Source organism: Lipophrys pholis (genome assembly GCF_963383615.2).
Source record: "Lipophrys pholis genome assembly, chromosome: 13".
Lineage (NCBI taxonomy): Eukaryota > Metazoa > Chordata > Actinopteri > Blenniiformes > Blenniidae > Lipophrys > Lipophrys pholis.
In genome coordinates, this window is record NC_137632.1 from 16,731,890 (window position 1) to 16,755,679 (window position 23,790).

General features: G+C 42.0%; 2 protein-coding genes across 4 annotated transcripts; one reads left to right on the forward strand and one right to left on the reverse strand.

Annotated features, from left to right (window-relative positions):
• Nucleotides 1-94: 94 nt before the first annotated feature.
• On the reverse strand, nt 95-7,651 carry LOC308119153 (uncharacterized protein). 2 transcript variants are annotated; one of them, XM_080478999.1, is made up of 11 exons: nt 7,463-7,651; nt 6,286-6,525; nt 6,084-6,201; nt 4,950-5,102; nt 4,651-4,845; nt 3,429-3,502; nt 3,090-3,287; nt 2,857-2,994; nt 2,680-2,769; nt 2,413-2,556; nt 95-2,322 (listed from the first exon to the last, which is right to left on the reverse strand). In XM_080478999.1, the coding sequence occupies exons 2-11, from the start codon at nt 6,523-6,525 to the stop codon at nt 2,194-2,196; spliced, it is 1,479 nt and encodes a 492-aa protein (XP_080335125.1). In that variant the 5' UTR covers nt 7,463-7,651; the 3' UTR covers nt 95-2,193. The 2 variants fall into 2 exon arrangements, with proteins under 2 accessions (XP_080335125.1, XP_080335124.1); XM_080478998.1 differs by lacking the exons at nt 4,651-4,845; nt 4,950-5,102.
• A 488-nt stretch (nt 7,652-8,139) lies between these two features.
• Nucleotides 8,140-11,946, forward strand: cUnh3orf38 (chromosome Un C3orf38 homolog). Of its 2 annotated transcripts, none has more exons than XM_080477833.1 (4): nt 8,140-8,504; nt 8,594-8,781; nt 9,671-9,897; nt 10,927-11,946. In XM_080477833.1, exons 1-4 carry the CDS (start codon nt 8,378-8,380, stop codon nt 11,288-11,290), a joined length of 906 nt encoding a protein of 301 aa, XP_080333959.1. In that variant the 5' UTR covers nt 8,140-8,377; the 3' UTR covers nt 11,291-11,946. The 2 variants fall into 2 exon arrangements, with proteins under 2 accessions (XP_080333959.1, XP_080333958.1); XM_080477832.1 differs by having other exon boundaries at nt 8,330-8,504; nt 8,594-8,769; nt 10,927-11,857.
• The last annotated feature ends 11,844 nt before the right edge of the window (nt 11,947-23,790 follow it).

Sequence of the window (23,790 nt, forward strand, 5' to 3'; positions counted from 1 at the left end):
TGCATACTGTCCAATACAGTCTCCACGCGTTGAGAATCACCTCTACAGCAGAAACTACCAGTGTTAAATAATTAAAGAAGACAACAGACTCAATCCACTTGTAGTACAGCATTGCATATTTACTGTTAATAAACATATTGCTTAATCACAGGAAAAGAGGAAAATAGAATAATTGTATGAGCATTGCTTGTTTAAAAAAGTTTTTGCATCACATTTTCCTGATACATGAGGTAACTTTTCTTTTTTCTTTTTTTCTTTCCTTGAAAAAAGTACAGGGACCGTCTGTATACACAAATATCATCGGCGTACAAAGTGTCTTCTATTAGCTATTAAATAATAGATTTGTACTCTTGATATTCCAATTTCAGGTCTTGGTGACACTTCTAGGTCCTATTACTTATTGGTATTGCTAAGCTTACAGGCGAGAAACAAAGCAGTGACACAGAGACAGGCCTGCTACAGGCCAGCGTTCAAGGTCGGCGCTTGTCCCCCTGGTATCATGCAGCAGTTGCATTCCAGCTCTTAACACATGCTAACTAAACCTTTGGTGCTGCATATAGCTTCAACTAGAACATACACAGAAAATAGTGTGCAAGATTTCAACAAACCAGACGGAACAAAGTGAAACGGGTGGAAATGACGTGCAGCGTACAAGTGCAGAGATGACATCAGAACACCTGGATAATAGTTTTCAGTAGTTCAAATTTTGCTTTGACCTGAGAGAAGTAAATGCAAAATTATGGAGAAGACAGAACATATTTCACAGGCACAGCTTTAACAAAAAAAAAAGGCAATATCATTGAAATGAACTGAATCTTGATCTCGGCCAGGTCCAAACTTATTGGGCGAACGAAACATGAACATACAAGCACAAAAAGACATTAAGAAAATACTAATATTTCATTGGATGACACATTTTTAGCCGCACACAGACCAAAAGTGAGCATTTTCATAAGTGGAAAAGTACAAATATGTCTCAGTAGTTTGTTTTTTAAAAGTTGGCGATAAGCATGCAAAGTGTCAGAGTGCATCCCTAATGAGTGTAATTCTGATAAATATTGAAAGAATTTGAACTTAAAAGGCTGTACACAGATCAGCTGTAGCACTTTTCCATTTCATAATGGAAGACCTGGATAGCGACGGGTCGGGTGGTCACACGCGGCGAGGACTGGCCCCTCATCTCTGCGGGTCAGAAACCTGATCTGATCATAGCGTTGCAAAAAAGTCCGAGAACCGCAGAGACGCCAGTTTTAGAAACAGATAAGCACACAATGAGCTCCTTCTCATTTGGACACTGAGAAGAAACGCTTGATAACGGCTCCGCGCACACAGACCAGATGATGAGAAACTGGAATCACGTCCCAACCAAACATCTCTTTCACACCAAACTCGTGAGTTTCCTATTTAAGATCCGGTGTGTGACGGATAACCTGCAGATATTCACAGCGGCTGTTGTTTTCATATAAAATGTCACATCAACTTGTTCACATGTGTCGGGGTTAAAAAATGGGATGGACCGGCCGCAGTGTGCTTCACAAAGGTAAGTTGGTTTGTAAGTTCAGAGGGTTTCCATATGGCTTTTGTAGAGGCAGCCTGTTCGGATCGGCTACGTTTTGATCTCTATCTGCTGATTACTTGGGCCACACGAATGAACCCCCCCCCCCCAAAGTGTTACCTGGTAAGGGTGATGATGATGATGATAATGATGTATGACTCCTGAGTTGCTGACACAGACACGGACTGGAGAGCATGGCGGCCTTCGATGATCATTAAAGTTAATAATGTTTAACATGCATTAGATGCTGTTACTTAGGCTGCTGGAATTTTAAGTGCAAATCGCTCTTCCCTTTGAAATACTACTGATAAACCACAGCGTAGCACTCCCGCATGTATGACAACCAAAGTGGAAATAGAGGCCCACGGTAGGACCTTAAAGCTAAAAAGAAAAAAAAGCCTACAACAGAGGTGTGATTCTATGATACAGTGCAAATGTGCCCCTCCACACCGTCACTGGGGCTTCAGCTTGTTTTGCATTAACACATGTTTATAGAAGGGGGCCGACTGATTTAATGCGGTGCACACTTGATCACCAGACCTCTGGTGTGAAGAAGAAGAAGAAGAAGAAGAAGTAGCTCAGTAGAAAGTGGACAGATATTAAAAAGAGAGTAGCGGGGCGTGTGTGCGTTTGCGTGCTCAGTGGCTGCTGTTAGAAGTCCAGTCGTACGGCAGGAAGCTGACTTTGGTCTTCCCGGCAGAGAGGACGCCCTGGAGGCTGTTCTTCTTAGGAGAGTCACCCATGTGCTCCAGCACCCAGTTCAGTAGCTGTGAGAGGATAAGAAGAAGAAACAGTGTTATATGCCATAAGTGGAAAGTGTCCATGCACACATGTCCAGCAACGGAGTACTAAACTACCTTCTCATCAGTGCCTCCAAAATCCGCCTTGTACCACTTGAAAATCTGACTGAGTCGCACTTCCCCTTTCCCAGAGTCCACCGTGCAGGCGTCGTCATTCTCCAGGAAGGCCTCGGCAGCGGTGCGGAGCTGGCTGTCGATGTCCTGATGCAGGTAATCGAATCAAAACTGATTAAAGTTTTCACACTTGTCACACAGTACGATCGTAATGGTGACGCCTGCTCGCTACGTTCTTGAAAGACACCACAAGAAATCTGATCACTCCACCTGTGGGCTGTAGGTCTTAATGGGAGGGCAGCCCTTCGCGCCACAGTTCAAGGCAAAGTGAATCAATGGCTCGGCGTCTGGAAGCGCCACCTAGTGGACAGCAAGAGGAGTTGCATTCAGTTGCCACAAACTCGAGTCATCCGGTGAGGATGTGATCAGTTCACTCTGCGGCTGTACCTGGAGTCGTGGGTCTGTTTTGGAGAAGGGCCTTCGAAGCTGGGCGATGCCTTTTCTGTTCCCTCTGAGGACGCCATTCTCGATGTCCTGCAGTGTGAACACCTCTCCTCCGATCAGGTAGCTCACGTAATTAAAGAACTACAACACACAGCAGAAACGCGACGTTTGAACGCAATACCATCCATTTCTGCTCCCGTACGCTCGCATTTTGTTATGCAGCTCCGTAAACCTACTCTGTATCTCTGCCACATGTTGGTGGGCGCCCCCAGGCGCAGGTACCCGTGGATGACTAAGGCATTGTAGATGTTGATGAAGAAAGCCAGCTTCTCCTCCCGGCTCAGCGAAAGCAACTCCACCCTCTGCAGCTGGATGGCGAGCTCACAGTAGCGGTCAAACGCGGGGCTCGCCGACATGCCTTTGTAGTCCACCGACTGTGAAGAAGGACGACGCATTTACAACCCGTGGAAATCCACCCACAGTTTGATTCACAAACGTTGCTGCAGATTGCGTGTGACAGGTCTGTGCACAACCTCGGAGCTGCGACACATCCGCACGCACAGCGAAAACACTACCTTGCCGTCGGCGGAGAGGTGCTCCGAAAACAGTTTCAGGATCAGCTCCCGTAGAATCAAGGACAGCTCAGAAGCTGCGACAGAGAAGAAGAGGAGAGAGAGACATGGTGGATATCTGAGATGAACAAAAACTTACTCTCGGGGTAAAAACATGGCTACACAAGCAGAAACAGATATTAACATATCGCAGAGGTTTTTAAGTGAATCATACTTCCTGCTTTAATGTAATACAGTATACCATCAATACATTTCATGATCAACATTCCAAACAAGAAAATGTGAACTGTGACAATAAGTGGATGTTGGTTCTGGCAGGTAGAATAAAATATGTTTAACACCGATGTAGCTGTGAATAATCAGGCAAACGCGGTATGTTGTCGATGATAGACCAGTGGTTTTCAAAGCGTGAGGTGGTTGTCTATGATTCTTATGTTGTGGGAAATATTTTGCAATCCAGCCCTCACCCAAAAATCTCCACTTGGTGTGAGACGCTATGTGTAATGTGCAAGTTCTCTTTTTATTTTATTTTTTTTGGGGGGGGAGGGGTGGTTGCAATGTGACCTAACTTCTGTGAGGGGGGGGCCTCATGCACCCACACTGTACAAAACCACTGAATTGGATCATCACAACACAGCTTTGATATGTTAGTTCAAGAGCAAGAACCACAGTAACACTTTAATAAGCAGCGATACAAAGATCTGCCGTGTTGCTCAATAAGTAGCGGCGAGCCTCCAGAAGGGTGTGACATCAGCTGAAATCATGGCACCACAAAGCCAGACAATGTGTTTCTCCACCACCTTGGAAAGAAGAAATAAAGCTGCAGCAAAGAGGAAAATGGACTTAAAGCATGAGCTTAATGACATACGGGCATTTATCAGGCCTTTTTCAATCATTTCCAGTGTATGTCTTGGAAATGATGCAAATATTCGTGGTTTGTGTTAATGTTATATGAAGCTCGCATTAATCCTTTAATAAAGGATATTAGTGGATTTTGGTATACTGATTTCTATATTTTCTAAATGACAGGCCAGTTTTCGTATGTCATTAATCCCTATTTCAACATGTGGCATCCCAAACATCATTGGCATAGTAAACCAACCCCAGCAAACCGGAAAGGATCAAACACCAAGCCAGCGGCGAACAGGACAGAGTGGTTAGTGAGTGTCGAGGGAGACGACTCAGCGCGAGCCTGAACATCATGCCTGCTCAGGTCCTGACCTACCCTGTAAGGGGCTGCAGGAGGCAGTCTGTCCTGCGTTGAGGGCTGAATGAGGGTCGTCCTCCAGCAGCCTGTACAATGGGTCCACGGCGCCTTTTCCTTCATCAAAACTTCCATCCTGCTGCCCACAGCCATGCACACACACCATGTACTTTCTCTGCAACAAAGCCTGGACAGTGCAACAGGCCTCGGCCCTGCCTGGCACCACACATGGCCACAGTCAGCCGCAGACGGGGATGGATTCCACCGCATCTTGTATGAATTCGGGGCTTCGCGTCGATGAGATCTACAGCCTTACTTACCCATGCCCTTCTCTTTTTGCAGCCAGTCAACCAGCTGACTGCCCGAGAAGCTCTTTTTGTATGAGGTCAGTCCCCTCCTACAGCTGCCAATCACACCGCCATGTTTGATGTCCTGTACCAGGGTGGCCAACTCATCTCTTTCACAGCTAAACTCTGTGAGGGATTTCCCCCGAGCCAAACATGGACAAACACATAGAAGCACACAAGTTCAAACATTCATACTGGAATAAATGCTCTGCACAGAAAACAACGACTTTGTACTGAGTGAGTGAGTGAGTGAATATGCCTCATTACATAACGTGAGGTGAGACTGCGACACTTCAAAGCATCAAATAAACAAAGGCAATCTCTGGCTATTAGTCCCAATACTTTTCAGAGGCTTCCAATACAGTTTTTGTCCCAAAAAGTAAAGTTATACTAGATTCAATCAATTTTATTACGCTTTCATTGCAAAATGTTTTGTGTGATATTGAGATGAAATCTCGTTCGCCAGAACCTTTCAAATACAAACTTCCATCCTGCTGTTTACCAACTCATGTTGACGTTGCGAATACTTCATCAAAGCTGACACTGGATATGAATATTTCCCCAGAAACATCGGTGTCTGTGCCACTAAGGGGGAAAAGACTATTTACACTGTAAAGAGCCAAACTAATCAGACATACAGTAATGAGGTACCATGGGGAAGCTGGGTGCTGCCGGGCTCATCCAAAGCATCAAGTTCCTCATATCAACGGTCTCCGTTGGTATTTGTAACAGGAGATGTATACACACATGCACACACACACACACGCACACACACCTCTGTTCTTGACGAATTTGCCACTATGAGCACATCAGCTATTTCGTAACCACCTATTTGTCTTGGCTCATTTCCAAACAAGGATGACTATGCAAAAGCAGCCCTGTTGAATCTAATGAACGCTTCTGTCAGTCGGATTAGGACAATCCTCCACCTCAAACACGATTTATTAAACAGTTGCACCTCCCATTCCAGAGCAGACCAGACCATCAGGATCCCCAATAAAGAACCAACCAACAGAAAGAAGTGCACACCGAAAGAACAGTCCATCAAACCTGTACATAAGCAATGACTTTCATTGTGGAAGAAAGGAGCGAAAATGAATACCTCACCTCCATCATTCTCTCCAGCTGTATCCTCTGACTGCGTCTTCTGCGGCAGCGGTGGAGCGTCGACCGGAAGAGGCTCATCTTTCACTAGATTCACCAGCCTCTGCAGCTCCTCGGGGGCCTGTAATGTAGAAAGGACCATTGACAAGTGGGGACTCCTACCGGCCTGTGCACTAAATAAACCAAAAAAATGACATCTCCTTACCAGTTTCTGCAACTCGTCGCTACCGCCGACATGAACGCCGTTGAAGAATATCTGCGGGACTGTGCTGCGTCCCGTCAGCTCCCTCACCTTCGCTCTCAGCTCTGAATGCATGCCGAGGTCTACGTCACATACTGGTACTCCCAATGGCCCGAGGGTGGCCTTCGCCCGTACACAGTGTGGGCAACCCTGGACAGAGTATATGGTCACCCGGCCTCGAGCACCGCTCTCAAACTCCTCCATCTGAAGCAGGAATGGAAACACAACTATGTAAGGCACACACAGATCAAGGAGTGCTCCTAACAGGCAATTCTGCTCCAATGGAAGTGAGGACTACCTAACGGGCGCCTCATCCAAAGCACAGGAATACATTTTCTATTATAAACAACAGAGCTGACAGCCGGTTCTCTTTCCAGGTTATGAGTGGGATGACTTCTTGGCGGCTTGAGGGAATTAAAGGACTAATCTCACAGGCCTAATAGTCCACTGAAGTGACTATGAGGGTTTAAAGAGCTGGTTTGGACATAATGCCTTTGTAATGCAGTTCCCTCATAATAGAAGCAGGGTGGTGGTGTAACATATTCCCCATTACTGAAACCAAACAAGTTGTGCACATGTTAAGGATAATTACGACATTTTGTGTGCACAATATTAATATTAGTGCGAGAAATTGATGAAGTTCTAGTTGACTCAGTTTGCTACAACACGGTCTTTGACAACATGAGTGGAAAGAGCAGTTACATAGACGTTATTATACAATTCTAATCAGATATATTTCTGGATTGATTCAGAGTTCAAAACAGGATTTGACAAAGATTGGTCTTAATGAATGTCATGAATTGTATCTTCACATTAGATCCTCACATTAGATAGTAGATGAATTTGTTTGAAAAAAAAAAAGAAAAAAGGTGAGCATGACAACTGAAGGTTGTTTTGATTACAGACAAGGATTGTTTATTATGGAGTTCTTCCAAGTGCACAGCCACTCAACCAAGACTAAAGAGACTGGCAGCACAGATCAAATAAAACTGTTAAACCGTGGCATGTCGCACTTAAACAAAACAAACAAACAAACAAAAAAAAAACATTTCTTATTTTATTTATAAATAAACCGCATAGCAGCAATAAGCTGGATTTAAACAACATGAGGGTGTATTAGCAAATAATAACAGGACGTTACCTCTCCGGGGTTTAATTCCCTTCTTGTCCACAGGAGTAGAATGTAAACGCGCAGAAGTGATCCGCTTCGAGTGATATCTAGAACATGTGGAGAAAGCAGGTTTATGTTGCAGGTGGAATGAGGAGCCCGGAGTCCCGAGCGGAGCGGCGCTGCGCAGGCTAACTCTCTTTAGCTAGCTCGCCCCGTGATGCCTTCAAGGGCTCCACGTAAACTCCAACGTCTTCATTAAAACTCGCAAAACGTTGCGATTAACTCATAGGTACTGTAAATGCTATGACGACTATCATTGAGGGAAAGGAAAAAAGTACACTCACATAAACTGTGACCGCGTATCCACTCAAAAGAAGATTGAACACTGTTTTGTGCTGTTTGCTATTGATCCTGCTTTCTGCCCAACTGCCACGGACCTTTGCCCCTTGTGTCTGTGACACAGATAAACGCAGATAACCAAGTTTTAGTTATAAAACGAACAGAAAAAAAAGTATTACACAAGGCGTGAGCAAGCAGACGAAATCAATGCAGCTTTACTCAACACTGAGCATCGCTGTTGTGTTTTAAAAGACGAGGCAGCTATATAAAGAAATCTCTAATTGTGTTGCGTTTCTAATTTTCATTCAAGTCTTTGTTCACCGACTGCGTGAAAGTTCCGGGAAGCATATACGGGCAGATCATATCTGGCAAAAGATGAAGAAATAACAATATCATATATTCGAGGATGTCATACTACCCGAGTAATCACTTACCACTAACTTTGGATAGGTGAAAAGACTGGAGTGAAGGATTTCAAATTGAGAAAATTCCACAAGAGCTTGAACGCAGCAGCAGCCAACGGAACCGTATTGCGCCGGTATATGTTCCTGTACGGACAGTTTAGTAAGACGACACAAATGGAGGAAGGGATTTGTTTATGCAAAGATGTCAGGGCTGTCAGGGAGAGAACGAGAAGGCTTTAGAAATATTATGAGACTAATGACTAAATTGGACTTACTGTCACTCAGTGACACGGTCACAAACAAGCTGATAGTGGTGGAAAACGTCACCGGTAAGAGAGCAGTACGATTTAATTGTGTTTTCACTTTCAGGTTCGTCCAGGTGAAACGCTCACGTTGTACCCTCAATCTGTGAATGCAGAGGCCAAAGAAACTATTCTGTCCTTCACTAAAAACGCCGAGGAGCTCCTGAGAAGGAAGAAGATTCATCGAGACCTCATTTTCAAATACTTGGCGGATGAAGGCGTGATCATGCCGCCGAGCAGCGAGAAGCGTCAGCTGATCTCGAGGACTCTGGAGTATTGGTCGTCAGGGAAGGTAACCGTAAAGGTAAAGACAAGGCAGGACAAGTGTGTTTACTTATTTCATTTTAAATGTTTGCTCTAGTCATATGCTCTGTTTACCTTCATAAATACATGTTTCGTCTTTTTCAAATATTGTAATGTTTATACATGTCTCGATATATATATATATATAAGTGGGTGTGTCAGAAGTCCTTCTGTCTTCAGGAAGTTTGTTGAACAGGTTATGAGTGTAAACACTAATAGCTGGTTCACCCTTGTTTGCTTCTGACTCTACAAGAAAATGCAGGTGTGAATGCTGACGGCCGAATGAAGCTGATCTCCTTCGATCTCAGCGTCTACCCACTCTTTGTAAACCTCTTCCTGAGGACCTTAGGAGTCTGGATGTTTCATATTCTACTCGTACATCTGAGATGTATTTTCGGCCCGAGACCATTCAAAGCTTTGTAGACAAGAAGTACAATGTGAAGTCAATCATTTGTACACAGGCAGCCAGATCAGAGACTGAAGCACAGGTTTAATGTGTTCCATCCTCTTTGTGTTGGCAAGAACTCTGGCTGCAGCATTCTGGATGAGTTGTAGTTGTCTACCACATTTTTCACCGAGACCTTAAAACACAAAACTAAATGCATGAACAAGTTTCTCTCAATAATGTTCTTGTTCGCCAACAAGGTAACATGCTGACAGGTCAATGAGCTGTTACTTAGATAAAGGTGAATGCATGTTGCATAATCTGTCAGGAGTCTGGGACGGCCTTTGGCATCTCAAATACTATTGACAACATTTTGAAGATGTAGAGAATCAATTCACAAAGACTGTGTAGTCACAATATTTATAAAAAAAAAAAAAAAAAAAAAAGGCTGTGCTGAAACAGGAATAATTTTTAAATGCATCGTGTCATTACTCTTACTCTCAAGGTTGAGGCTGACAAAAGCCCTCGATGTGACACGGACGACACCACAGAGAAAGCATCTGATTCTACGAACAAGTCCGGAGCGGGCTTTGACCCTCTCCTCCTCGGCCAGCAGTTCTGCCAGTGGTTCTTCCAACTTTTAAACAGTCAGAATCCTACATTAGACCAGCAGCCTCAAGACTGGGGAGCACAACACTTCTGGCCAGATGTGAAGCTACGCCTTCTTGCCAGGTAAGAAAATCATCAAACAACGGCTTCAGCAATGGCAAACTAACTCGTAATCATGATGGCAATGGCACAAATGGTGTGGTTTAGTAACTCAGTTGTCGTCTTGTGATCGAGTTATTTGCCTGTCACTTCTTTTTCCATTTCTAATTAAAAAAGGTTTTGGTGTTCAGACTCTGTACTTCAAATATCAGTCGTTTCTCATCTCATCTTGTTCCTGCAGCACAACAATCACACTGTCATATCAAGCCAGTTAAGTTTTTCAAACAGGAGAGAATCTTCATTAATTAAAGTCATGCCTCTTCATTATTGTCAATTATTGTTTATAGTCAAGCCCTTCTCTGTGCAACTATTGTATTAAATCATTATATTTCAAGCTTGTTGATGTTCACTATTTAATTTTATGTTTGATAATCTATTCTATAATTGAGACATTTACTATTCAAATATCTTAATTGTTTTCTTTTTCATTCTATTTCTCTGCAAATTACTGGTATTCTGTGGAGCAACGCTTTTTAATTTTTTTAACTAAGAAACAGGAAGTGGTGCAGTGGTTTAAGCTCTCGCGTCACAGCAAAAGACAATGTCATGGGTTCAAATACTTACTGGGCCTTTCTGCGTGGAGTTTGCATGTTCTCCCCAAGTGTGTGTGTGTGTGTGAGTGTTTTTCTCGGTACTCCAGTTTGACTGGACTCCAAACTGTGTGTTGGTGTGAATGTGACTGTGTGTGTGTGTCCGTGGTGTGAGGGGCTGGTGACGTGTCCAGGTTGTGTCCTGCCCTCGCTCACAGTTTGCTGGGATCGGCTCCATTGATTTTATAGTGTGCATAGAATTGAAAAATGACTTACATTGTGAAAATAAAGTTTGAAATGAAAGTGTTTTATGACCATCAACATTCACCTGCCTGTCTTTTTTTCTGCTCTTCACACGCGTGTGTATCAGGATGCGTTTCGACAAGAGCTTTTCTCATCGAAATGTTTTGCAGAAGGGAAACAACGCTACGGTGAACCGATAACATACGTGTGTCTCTCACAGAGCTGGCAGTGAACAGATGAAGGACTTTCTTGGAGCTGAACTGGTGAGCCTTCGTCTTTTGGCCCTGAGCAGGGAGGAGCGCCTTCTCTTCAGTCCCAATCTGGAGCCCCAAGGCCTGAAGGCTCTGGCCTCCCCGCACGGCCTGGTGATTGTGGCCGTGGCCGGGACCATCCACAGAGACACAGCCTGCCTTGGCATCTTCGAACAAATATTTGGCCTCATCCGCTCCCCGCTGGAGAACAACACCTGGAAGATAAAGTTCCTCAACCTGAAGATCAGAGGACAGGACGCCCTGGGTGGGACGGAGGTGGTGGCACCGGCTCTCACCTACAACTCCAGCGAACTACAGCTTCTCTGCAGTTAATGACTTTCAAGATGCAGACTTTCTTCTTTGGCATTGTTTTCCCTGGAACAGGTTGTCAGAGCGCAATCTGAATTCACGCACTTATTTAATTTACCTGAAAACGTTCCACTGAGAGGGCGGCTCTGATACGTGATGGGGCAGCTTTGGTTTTCCGCTACTAATGTTCAGCAGTTAAAGTCTACTGGTTTTTATATATCACCACACCCATATCTATTTCTTACATCAATAATGCAGCTTTAAAAGGGTGGATACATTTTGCTTTGGCTGCCTGTGCCTTATTTGATGTTGTATGTATACATATGACAATTTAGACCAAACATTCTAGAATGCGTCTGTCCTGTAAGAGGTCTCTGCTTGCAACACAAGGAAGATTCACTACAGAGACAATACATGCTGTCATAAAGTTAAATAAAACTGTTTATTGAATAGAATGTCAGATCCCTGCATGGGATGAGTCAAGGTTAGAAATGAGTTTATCAAGTGTATCTGATATTATTTTCATTTTCAGTGGGTTTGTTGGTTTTATATGTTGCAAAGCTCAAAGTTTTGTAAATTTGTTTTGAATGTAAGTGACTGCTGGTCTGTGAAGTCATTTCCTGGTGAGCTATTCTCTCATTATTTTTGTCACCTCTTCAGTGATTATATATATATATATATATATATATAAGACCGTTTTGTGGCATTTTTGCATCCTGGTGACTCACTCACGTATTCCCTATTCACATATTGTGGGTAAGAAATGATGGCAAGACTTTATGGTTCTTCCTTGATTCTCAGCAGTTTCTCTAAAATAGTTGCTCCACTGTACCGTATAAATGTTTTTAGAACATTTCACATTACGATTGAACAGTTTGAGTGTGGTAAAACTCGCAGCACACTGTGGTTGTTCAAGTGAACGGCGTGTTTGTTTCCTGCATTCCGTCATGGCCGCCAATCGGCTGTTTGCGTGTAACTCTGGTTTATATGTGATTCCCTGGGATTTCCACCCTTTGGTTGCCACCATCGGGCGACCAGCCACTCGGTCAGAATCGGCTCGGTCTCAGTGAGTGCGTAGTCGCCTACCATCTCCGTCCTACGCTCTCACGCGTTTGACTTTAGATTTGAGCAGATGCCAAACACACTGGAATCATTTCACTAGTAAAGCGGAGAGAGAGTCGTGACGGTTCATAAGGCTTTTTACTTTTCAAATAAGCTCTATGAATAAGGTTTTTTTTTGGTTTTTTTTAACCATTTGATGGATATTTATGTCGAAAATACTGTATTTTCAACTCCACTAAATTCACTTGTCAGTATTATTTACTTTCTATATGAAGACCAGTCTTAATAGAGAAAATAACAAGCTTATAAAATGCGGTCTAACAAACGGTGATTACCCACTACCCATTAGTCTTTAGGGATCAGCTGCAGCCCCTGAAGTGCATATCGTGCTTTAAAAGATGGATTGAACCGCAATTTTCAAAACGGTATATAGTGTCAATACAAACGGAACAATCGTGTCATCGCGAATCATTGGCGGCCATCATTTCTGCTCAATATAAATCAACGTTCATCAGAGAGCAGCGCTGCGGCCCACTGGTCCCTCGTCCAGCATAAATTCTAGTATACAGTAAAGAAGTGCAAATGAAGCTGACGTCGGCATCAGCCTGGCCAAACGACATTCACCATGTCCATCATTTCTATTGAAAGCATATGTTTCGTTACTTACAGTGGGGTTATTTTAATTAAGTATATGTTGGAGAAATCAAACCAGTTTCCTGCTACAATATTTGGATCTTGCTGTAGTGTGGAACTTGAACATAATTTCTCATGTAGAGCAATCCCGTCATTTGGCATTTCACATTGTTGTAAAAATAATCTCACGTCAGTAACAGAAAGGTGAATCTGACAAACCTAAAAAAGCAAAAAACCCCAACAACAAATGTTTATATGGGATTTAATTGGAAATGACTGGCATGGAGCCAACCCCGCTTCAGTTGGCTGAGGCTGTTATTTTTGATGTGAGTAATAAAAACAACAAATCTTTCCTCTTTGCAACATCTATTAAATGGGATATTTAAACTAAACTGCGCCAAAGAATAACCATCTGGCAAATAAGGATAAAAATGAAATAGTAACAAAATAGCTTTGTTTCTATATAATATTGAACTATTGTCTGGATCCCGACCCTAAACCTCAACTGGCATCTACATTTAGTTATAAATCCTTCATTTATCCTCTGATCCAGATCACACGTTTTAAAGTGTAAATAAGACAAAGCAGGAAGAGAACAGTCCAGTCTCTTCATCACTAACACACATCTCTCCTCACAGTAAAACAACAACCAATCAAAGGTTGATTCTTTCCATTCGTTTGGTTTTTCAAAGTAGCAGATGACCTTTCTCTCTGTTTTAGTTAGAATATCTGGAGTTAAAAATTTAGAATAAAATAATCCTAATGTATGAATTCCCAATCTGTCTTTAACATTTTTTGTAAATAGCCTTTTGTCGTATTTTTCTGTGCATTCCTTTGTTCCATGCTACTATTAGTCCCTGTTTGCCTTGTATATATTATTTTTTTATTCCATCTTATTTTACATTTTATCCTAATTACCATATTATTTTTTTGGGGGGGAGAAATGCTGTAAAGAATTTCTTCCTGGAATTAATAATGTATTCTCTATTAGCTACTCTATTTATCCAATCAGATATTGAGTTGGGGCCCGAGCGCTGTGACGGCGTTCTGTGATTGGCTGGTCCGAGAGAGCGCCAACCAATTAAAACCAAGTACTGCCACACCTGCGTGAATTCAGACGCATGCGAAGGCTTTCACTTTTAACAAGCGGTTTGCAGATTAGTCAATAACAATTTCACGATTGACGTTCTAATAAAAGCTGGACTGGGTGAGATAATGAGTCGGTATGTCGCGCCACGCTGGGTCCCGACGGTCATTGACGCATCATGACACCAAAAACAACATGACACCTTCAAACCACTATCATTTAGAAAACATTTGGGGGAAACTGGGAGTCACCTTTTGTAGTGGCAATGAACATTGAGACTTCAGTTCAGAGTTTGATAAGTGATTTTCATCCAACTCTCTTATCAATCTAGTGGAATATAAATGATCAGACACCTGGTCATGTGTCATGTTGTCAAACATGAGAATAAACACTCATCTATTGCTGGATCTGATCTGCACAGAAGATCTACACCACAGAGTGACCGGAAAAGCAAAGAGGATACAGTTTATGGACAAATGATCAAGTTTTCGGTGAGTAAAAAAGCATTTTTGTCTTTATATTGCTGCTTCTGTTAGAGATGTATGTTTTCTTTAGTTGGGTTTGATTGAGTGTGTGAGATCCACTCTGACACCCGCAAATCACCTGTGTGTGAAATACAAACTTACCAGTGATCAGTTATTTTACACCTCTAATCATTCAGGATTTCAGCTGCACGTCGGTCACTTTTGTAGGAAATGAAAATAGTTGGAAAACTGCTGCGATCCCCTCTCTTTTCAGTTCGTGTTAACTGAGCTATTGGTTCAGCAGTTACTATATCCTCCTACTCCTGTTTACTGAAGGTGCAGCTGAAGACTTTAACTTGCAGGCTGCCAACTTTTGCAGAGGTTAATTAATATTTAAATATTTGTGACATTTCACTGCACCAGTATCAGCTGTCATCCTGGAAGAGATGTAGAATGAAGAAAAACACAAATGCAAAATAAAAAAATATACAAAACATGTCAATTTCACATTTGTTCATAAAATGTCCTACATATTATAAAAAATGTTGTATGTCAGAAGAAGTGTGTTAATTGCAAAATTGTGTTCTCATTTTTTTTTTTTAAAGCATGCAACAATCTAAAGTTATAATTTAAGGCATGTAGGAGAAGTTTGTTCCCAAAAATGCACCAAAAGGTATCCTTTTACCAACACTGGCACAATTTCCCCTTAAAACCACCTGAAAACATTTCCATAGTTTACCTTGAGAAAATCTATGAGGTGCATTACATCGATTTCTTTTTCATCTTCTTTAAGAGCTTTTAACATTTTCAGTTTAGTGCCCAGCCACAGCAATGATACACCACAACTATTACTACAAAGTTAAAACTGGCCTAACCAGAGAGATAATACATTAAGACCCTAGTTACTTTTGAAATGTACTTTGAAGTTGCTTTCATAGTTACTTTAAAAAAAAAAAAATCTGACCTAAGTAGCTCTGCTATTTAAAATAAACAAAAAACTGTAATCAAGTCTGAATTTAAAAAAAAAAAAAGTCAGTAATTTGCCCAACAAAGATTAATTTTAATTTGCTGCAAAATATTGGCCTCATTATAGTGATTGAGCTAAAAAGAATGACCTACTTTTCACAAACCTTACGTTGACTTGATGTTAATGGGTTCGATCTTGGTTTTTCTGTTGATTCCCCTTTGTCGTCCTAGGCAGGGCATGTTGGGCATGGCGGTGCACAGGGTATGCCAGTATGACTCTGTGGCTTTGGTGGGAAATGTTACATGTGGGAAATTATTCTTGGCAGCCTTTTTCAAAGGCCCCTGGAATAGTTAATATCTGTGACTGCATGGGTCTGAGCCACATGGCCCTTTGTGCTTTACAGGGCCATAGTTGTGGTGAGCTCGGAAACCACCGGATCCATTGATCTCAGCCCGGTCACCTCGCAGAAAGAATAATAACAAGCTGCTTGCCTTCTGTCTTTATGGCACTTGGCTTCTCAGCGTTTTAATAAGTGGTTTGGCGAAGGCCTCAGCTGTGACGCACGGGTTCCAAAATACCGCTGCAGTGGCGTCTGGTGATGGCCTCGACTCAAGAGAGCTCTCTTTCGTTTTTCTTTGCCCCTCTTCTAATGGGGACGTGTGGCACTCATAAAAAAAAAAACAACTTGCAAACATTGTGATTCCTCTGTATTTGAAGTGGACAACAGGCGGTGAACCGGGGAAACTGCTCATTTAATTCTATTCATTCTTGCACTTTGACGGCGGCTGATTGGATTCAACTTTGGGAACAAATTGAGACGACTTCTTTAACTGCTCAGCGCTTATAATAGGTTATCCCCCTGCACTTCACCGAGTCCACGTAGTGATTCAAATCTTTCATATGATTCGTATAAGCTTTTTTTTATTAAGTGAAAAAATATACCAACCATATATTTTGAACTTGCACTTAGAGATAACCTGGTGATATTTCAGTGATTTACATGAGTGCGCTTGTTTATGGTGGTGGTCTTCCTTTTGAGTGGGCCTGACTGTTAAGATAACACAATGAATGGATGATTTATAAACAACCACACATCTAAATGTTTTCACTTTTAGGGAAAAGAAATAAGAGTACATGACAATTTAATTCAGTATCTTTTTTTAGTACTAAACCTGAAAAAGTGTACAGAACAAATTAAGGAACATTTCGACATAGTGTCGTTTTGAACATTTCTTCCCGGTGCAAAATATGGTGAAAATTAAATATACTATATCTCTTTAAATTTTGGTGCAACTAAAAATGTAACAAATGACTAGACTTTCTCCTCTTTTAAGATTCAAAGTGAAATTTTAGTTGAAATTTTTACACTCTGCAAGATCATCTGGTGACGGTTGGGTTGTTTGGCAGGCCAGTTTTGGCCCACAGGCCTTATGTTTGACACCCCTGCTTTAGAGTCTGTGTTGGCATTCGTATCTTCATGTAAAAAACAAATAAATACTATATTACTTGTTATGTAAGTGGAGGTTTTTGGTGACGAGTCAACATGACTTAACCTTATGACAGCATGACACCAGAAGAGGGCAGACAAGCCACATCACAAAGAAAAAAGACTTTGATCCATGTTCATAAGAAGAAGGGGGAAAAAAAGCTTTTAACGCTTATTGCGAAAACTCATCAATTCCTAAGAGCAAGCTGAGTGAGCTGATGTTACCAGGCAATTTTTATCCATCGACATCATGAGGAAAACTGTAAATTTTTCAAGTTTGAATTGTCCTCCATTAAAGTAATGGGGCTCTGAAAGAGAGACACGTTCAACTCTTGGCTTTCATTGGAACAAGAACACATATTTTACAAGTTCCTGAAGTGTGAGTAATTTATCTCCACTGCTGAAGGTGTCCGAGACGGCTTTAACTCAATATCCTCTGCAGTCTTGCATTCTGAAGACAACGGCAAACAGGCAATATGAAAGGCATCGAATGAGTCTATAGGCAATGATATTTCTCCTGCCGACAAAACATGTTAGAGGGGAATTCAATCAAGATCTGCCAGAGTTGTTTTGTCATGTTGTTGAACTTGCCCTCCAACCCTCTAGTGTTTCATAAACCAGTACACGGTGAAAAACTGCCCTGCAACAACCACAGGACTGGTGGAGGCGGAAACAAGGTCAGCAGAGCCGAGTGTTAAAACTGCAGCACCCATTTCTCCAACCTCCAATACTTTGTTTCTTCATGTACCTTTTACATACTTTAAAAAAAAACAACAATTCTTTTAGGTTATGTTTATGGGCGTGACAGAGGCTGTTGGCCTATTCTAAGGTTTTTATTTAAATCATCACATAGGATTTTTAGTGTTTATTTCAAATACGTTGACATGTTATTGACCTTAAGTCTGATTATCTATGAGATATTAAAACTTTTTTTTTTAACACATAAGTGTGCCCTGTGTTGTACCACGCCAGGGGTGGATCCAGAGAAGTTAAGAGGGGCAGGAGAGTTACCAAGAGTTACACTGAGGGAGACCCGGAAGTGATTTTTGTTGGTTGGGTTCATAATTTCTGTGAACATGTCTTCCACATTTTCCACTATTAACATTAATATTAATTTGTACATGTCTGATGACACAGTTACCTATTTTTTCCTTCAGTAAAAGTTAGTAAGTCGTTAATAAGCTCGGCAAGCGTCTTCAGTAGGGCAAAATAAACTCAATATTTAATGATTGTCACTTCATATAGTGTAACATTCACTTCAGTTGTTTTTACAGTGATAGACATACAGCAATATCAGTGACATAATGGCTTTCAAATCGTACTCAGTTGCAACTGGCTTCTCTTTTCTTTGTGTAATTTTGTAAAGGATTTGCACAACATTGCATTCTGTTGAATTTTTGCCAATAAAATACAAATCCTTCAACAGTATTTTCTGACTTGTGGATATTTCAAAATTCACAAAAAAAAGTGAAGAATTGACATTTTAAGAATATTATTCAATGGTGGCATAAATGTAAATACACAGCGATGTCGCTAAACTTCCTTTGACCTTTTGACCTTTAAGCCCATGTTGTTAACTTGTAAGAGCCTCTGCAGATTGCAGATTCCCCCCTGTGGCTAGTGTCCGTATAACTTTCCCTCAATCTTTAAGCTGACGTCATTGTCCCAATTCAACACAAATTGTTTTGGACTGACGAGGCAGCCGCCACAGTTCATATCGGGCCCTCTCTTGGCCTGGCAGTGTATCCTTACACATGCATCATTATCTCACGTAAACACGGGAAACATGAGACTGTTGGGGGAACAAACGCAATTCAGGACAACAAGGAAAGGGCTGAGTGAAAAGATCCTGGGCAGTGACACTCTCGTTTAGTGTCAATTAAAGAAAACAACAAGCAGAGATGTTTCTGAGGGCAGTTGGATCCGATGTGTTTATTTAGACTGTAACAGAATATGTGTGCTTGATGGAACGCATGCATTCAAGGATGTTCCAATCAGGAAAAACAAGGAGGCAACCATAGGGGGAACCAAAACGTCCCACGCATTGAGATGTACTTGAGTTGAGCTTGAGAACAATGCCCTCGCCTCGTCTCTCTCTTTCCCCGTTTCTATGTCTCCCTCCCTCTATTTATCTCTTTATGTTCCTCTATCTCTCTCTTTCACACATAGTAGCTCCACTGTGCAGCTTTGCAATGAGTCCCTTTCGTATGCAGTGCAGGGGCCCCTGTGAGTTCCTTCCCTTGGCTCTCAAACTAAACAGAGAAGATGGTGTTATCTGAATGCTGCCAGGAGGTTGTCAGCCTGCATTGGGCCGGGCTGACCAAGTGGCCGGTTGGCGGATGCGTGTCGATGCCAGGCTCCCAGCGCCTTCCCTCCGCGGACATCTGCTGCGAGTGGAAAAGCTGTGGAGTTTGTCTGTGGTTGCATCTTAATCCTTCATCTCTTCAGCGCCATCCATGCCTGGCCAAGCAAACCAGCAGCTCTGCTCGCTTTGCTTGTATTAATTGCCCTTGCCTGGCTCGCTGTTTGCTTCTGATTACACTCATTAATTTCAATTCCCCTGGAAGCCACTACCACCATAGCTGCTCCCAGACAGACACAGACACAGACACACACATGGCACACAGACACAAGCTCATCACACATACCTGGGTTTTTATATGTTGTGGCAACTCAATGGTAACTTTGACCCGCCACCGGAGGTCTGCGTAGGAGTGTGACATTTGTAGGATAACAAAGAATTTGTACAAAGAGGATGCAGTTCATGTCGAGACTCTTTTATCCCCTGTGACATTGAGCTCTAATGCTGATTCTTGTTTACATGTACCTGCCTGTACACCACCAAGAGGTAAAACCTGTAGCTGTACATATATAGACACTTATCATCAGACTTGATGCATAACCCTGCAACTAAGCTGTCAAGCTCCTTTATTCATTTCTTATTTTCTTTTCTTTCTTTTTTTTCCAACCACACAACTGTAATGTATATCTCCACCTGGAAGCTACTGGAAGCCCACCAACAGTCCTTTATATTTTGTGAGTATGCGAATGTAGAAATACGCATTTAAAGGAAAAGTATACATTTCCATAGACTGAAGTCTACAACCTTTACAAGCAAAAGAGCCATTTTACCTGCTTTACGTCAAATAAAATGTGTTTTTAGCTGTAAAACATATCTAATTGGCAAAGTGAAGCTAAAAGTTTTATAAAATTTTGGAACATTTTGAATGAGATCAATGTTTATCTACAGATTATTATCCATTGGGAGCCACTACAGAGAGGCTAAAGTCCTGTTACAGAACCACAGACACACATGCATTTAATTACACAGTCAGGGCTTGAAACCAGGGACTTTGGCTGTATAATAAATGCATACACGTTGGTAAGGATGTGTAAAATTAAAATATTTTTCACATTCAGTAAATGTTTTTTTTCCCCCCCACCATTTAGTTGTGTAAATCACAGACTAATAGTAAGCAAACCCCATAACTCTTTTTGAGGCTGCTTGTTTTTAGTGGTAATTTCATAGAGGTGACACGCACAGGCACATCCAGTATATCGCTCTTTGTCATCAGTGGCTGTCCATTTGTATCTCATTAGCAGCTGTCTGTTTTTTTTTTTTTTTTTTTTACCTCAGCTGCTGTCTTTGTGAGGACAAAGAGTCGCTCTGACCTGTTGGTCATAAATCGGTGTCCTCATCCCAGCAGGTGGACCACATCTGCTAAAATCCCTACATCTGGGCTGGTAGAGTGGCCCGAAAGAGCTGTAGGCTTGGTTTAAAAGTACTCCAAATAGTCAATGCCAAACCTCATTATTACCGCTCTGTCATTAAATGGGTAAGTTCATATGCCAACACTTTCCATCATGGTAATGTAAAATCACGAAGTGAACTTTTTTTTTCAAAGGAAATTGCCTATCCAGGATGAAGGCTATGAATTTCATAAAAATATTATACAGTCTAAGAAGTAGTTCAGAGAGACATTTCTGACGATATTTCTGAGACACATAAGTCGCCTACAGTTTTGAAATGTTTGAATACCTGCATGTGTATGTTTCTCGGTTTTCATATGTCAGTAGGTTTGACGCATGGCACATCCTGAAAAAGAAAAACATAGTGAGCAAGTCAACCGCCACAATAAGGAGCAGTCAAATAACGCCGTGCTGTGTGGCCTTTTGCCTTCTGTCACCCTCTCACCTTAGAACCGAGGGTTTTCTGGGAAAGTGGGGCTTCTGGACTGACTCATCACACAGCTGTACCTTAAAAGGCCTCATGGGGGCATCACCACAAGGGTCACTCCCCTGGTCTGTGATTTGACGGCCAGGCACAAATAAAAGCCCCTCAAGCTTGACAACTTCCTTGCTGAGCCGACGTAACCCAATTAGTGAAGCAGTCCTCAGTCGGAGAAAATGAAAACATTCCGGAGTCAAATTCCCAAGACAGCTGTATTCGTTTATTAAATCCATTTCTTGTTTCAACCCCTTTCCTGCGATTTTCGAGGGCTGATTTTAATGGTTCACCAAGGAGCAACTCAACAACTCAATGTCATGCCAGTGGGTTGCAAATGTACTCTACTCCTGACTGCGCTGAATCCTGCAGACAGGCCAGACTACTTTACATCATTATGTTAACCTGCTGCTATCTTTCTAAAGGACACCCAGATAATGAGTGCAGATTGCATCAGCTCAGTGGGTGCTGAAGGGCTACATTACCCTATGGGCAGTATGAGGTTGAATACGCTGGAGGGTAAAAAGTTATGAGAAGAATTATTGCTGTAGAAGGTCATATTGATTGATAAAGCACCCAGTGGATTGGGCGTGGGCTCACTCAACCCCCCATGGTGAGATTGTTGTGGAATACCAGGCGGCTGCCTAAAGGCCTCGAACGACACATGCAGGCAGAGAAAGACAGTGAAATCAATGACTGTCTCGCAGAGGGCTCTTATGCATTCCGACTCACCTAAGGTGGCGACCATGGCACCTGCACTTCCTTGTACCTTTAATGTAAAAAAAAAAAAGCAGAGAGAACCAGTAGTAGCGCTTTCTTTCTCAGTGAAAGCTGCAATCAATGATTGAAGAAAGAATAATTTCTTTCAATAATCCAAATCACTCACGTATTATGAAGTAAATCAAAGACGTGAGCAATACCACAGATTCTTTCCAGTGAATAAAAAGGGATGATGAGGAATGCATGGGAGGAAGGCTTCAATTTGCCTATTGAGACCAGACCCCAAGTGCTTTCCCATTCCCTGGTGGACTTCTGACAAAGCCAGATAGGCCTCCTCACTACTGACAGCCAAATGTCCTCATCCATCCTCATCCAAGAGACCCGCAGGCATCATCAGCCCCGTCTGAATTTCCCCCAATGAAACCCCTAAGCAGATATCTCTTGCCCCAATCCAGCAAAGAAATGGAGCCGGGAGTATCCCTGGAGAGCCTCTGTCAATATGTCATCATCGTCATTGCTGCCAGTTGGCAGCATAGCAATGTGCTGCAGATGTGTCAGCAAAACAGAGTCTGCTTTATTATTGTTTCTTTCCCGCTGAAAACCCATTGCAGAATACTGTCCGTTCCTGTATTCACACAGTAAGCCATAACTCAAGTAGTCCATGATGTGCTTCCCATTCTTTTGATAGAGAGCTATTTGTGATGATGAACAGACGCATGGCCGAGTGTTTGTTTTGTGTGAGAGGGGAACTCTTTGGCGGGTGGAGCTATTTGAGCAACCGTAAGCATTTCTTTTGGTCAAACCTGTGCTGACAAAACAGATTTGGCTAGTTTGAAGAACAAACCAAGCATTTCGTAGGGATTAAACACCTTCGGGACAAATGTAGCATATGAATTATTTAGATGTATCTGTGTGTGTGTGTGTGTGTGTGGGGGGGGGGGGAGTCAAGAATGCAAGGCTTTGACAATAAAGAAATAGTTTCTAAATCTTCCTCTTTGCTACAGAAAGGTTGTGTGTTTATAAAAACCCTTCAAAAGGAAAACAAATGCACTCAACTGTATTCTAACTATATCTATTGCTGTCCACCATGATCTAGAATTGCACTGCATCGCTGTCAAAAAAATGCTTGAACAGAGTACCCTTTATTAAATTAAGTTTTAAAAGACTGTATAGATATAAAACAGCGTAAAGCCAGGTATTTGAGAAGTCATTTGAGAAAAGTATCACACATTTTAAAGCTTTATATTATCAGGTATGGGACATGGACTGTCTTTAGCACATTTTCGTGAGTGTGATAAGCAAAATCAGAGAGAGGGCAAATGAAGGACAAAATGAGAGGATGGTGAAAAGGAGAACAAGTTTAGACTGATGTCTCCTCACAGAGTTGCTGATGGCATGTGGCTTCCATAAGGGTACTATACAAGATTGCAACTTTGCAACTCTGGTGAAGTATTAATTCTGTGTCAGGGAGGAGAGCAGAACAAGTTTCCACATGTTGCTGTGGCCTTCTCCAGGCTGTAATGTAATGCCCAGCTAATATAAGACAGGATAACTGAGATTTAATTTCAGTAGCAACAGCATCAATGGCAGAGATCACTCTCATGACTGCATTCCTTGTAATTGGACTTTTAAGCATTTAAAATATTTAGTTTTCTTTGACAGAGATGCAACCAAATAAAGCTGTCCTCTGGCTTCAGGGCCTATTAGACGCTTTCACCTCATGTTGAATATGTGCAGTCTATGACTGTTAAACTCTAAACTTAACATGAAACTTTGCATTGAATTAAATAGGATTATGTTTGTACTGAGTCCACCACGCTGGATTATGGGGCTGGCAGAGTTGGAGGCTGCGAAGTGATGCTTGACCTTTGACCACGCGA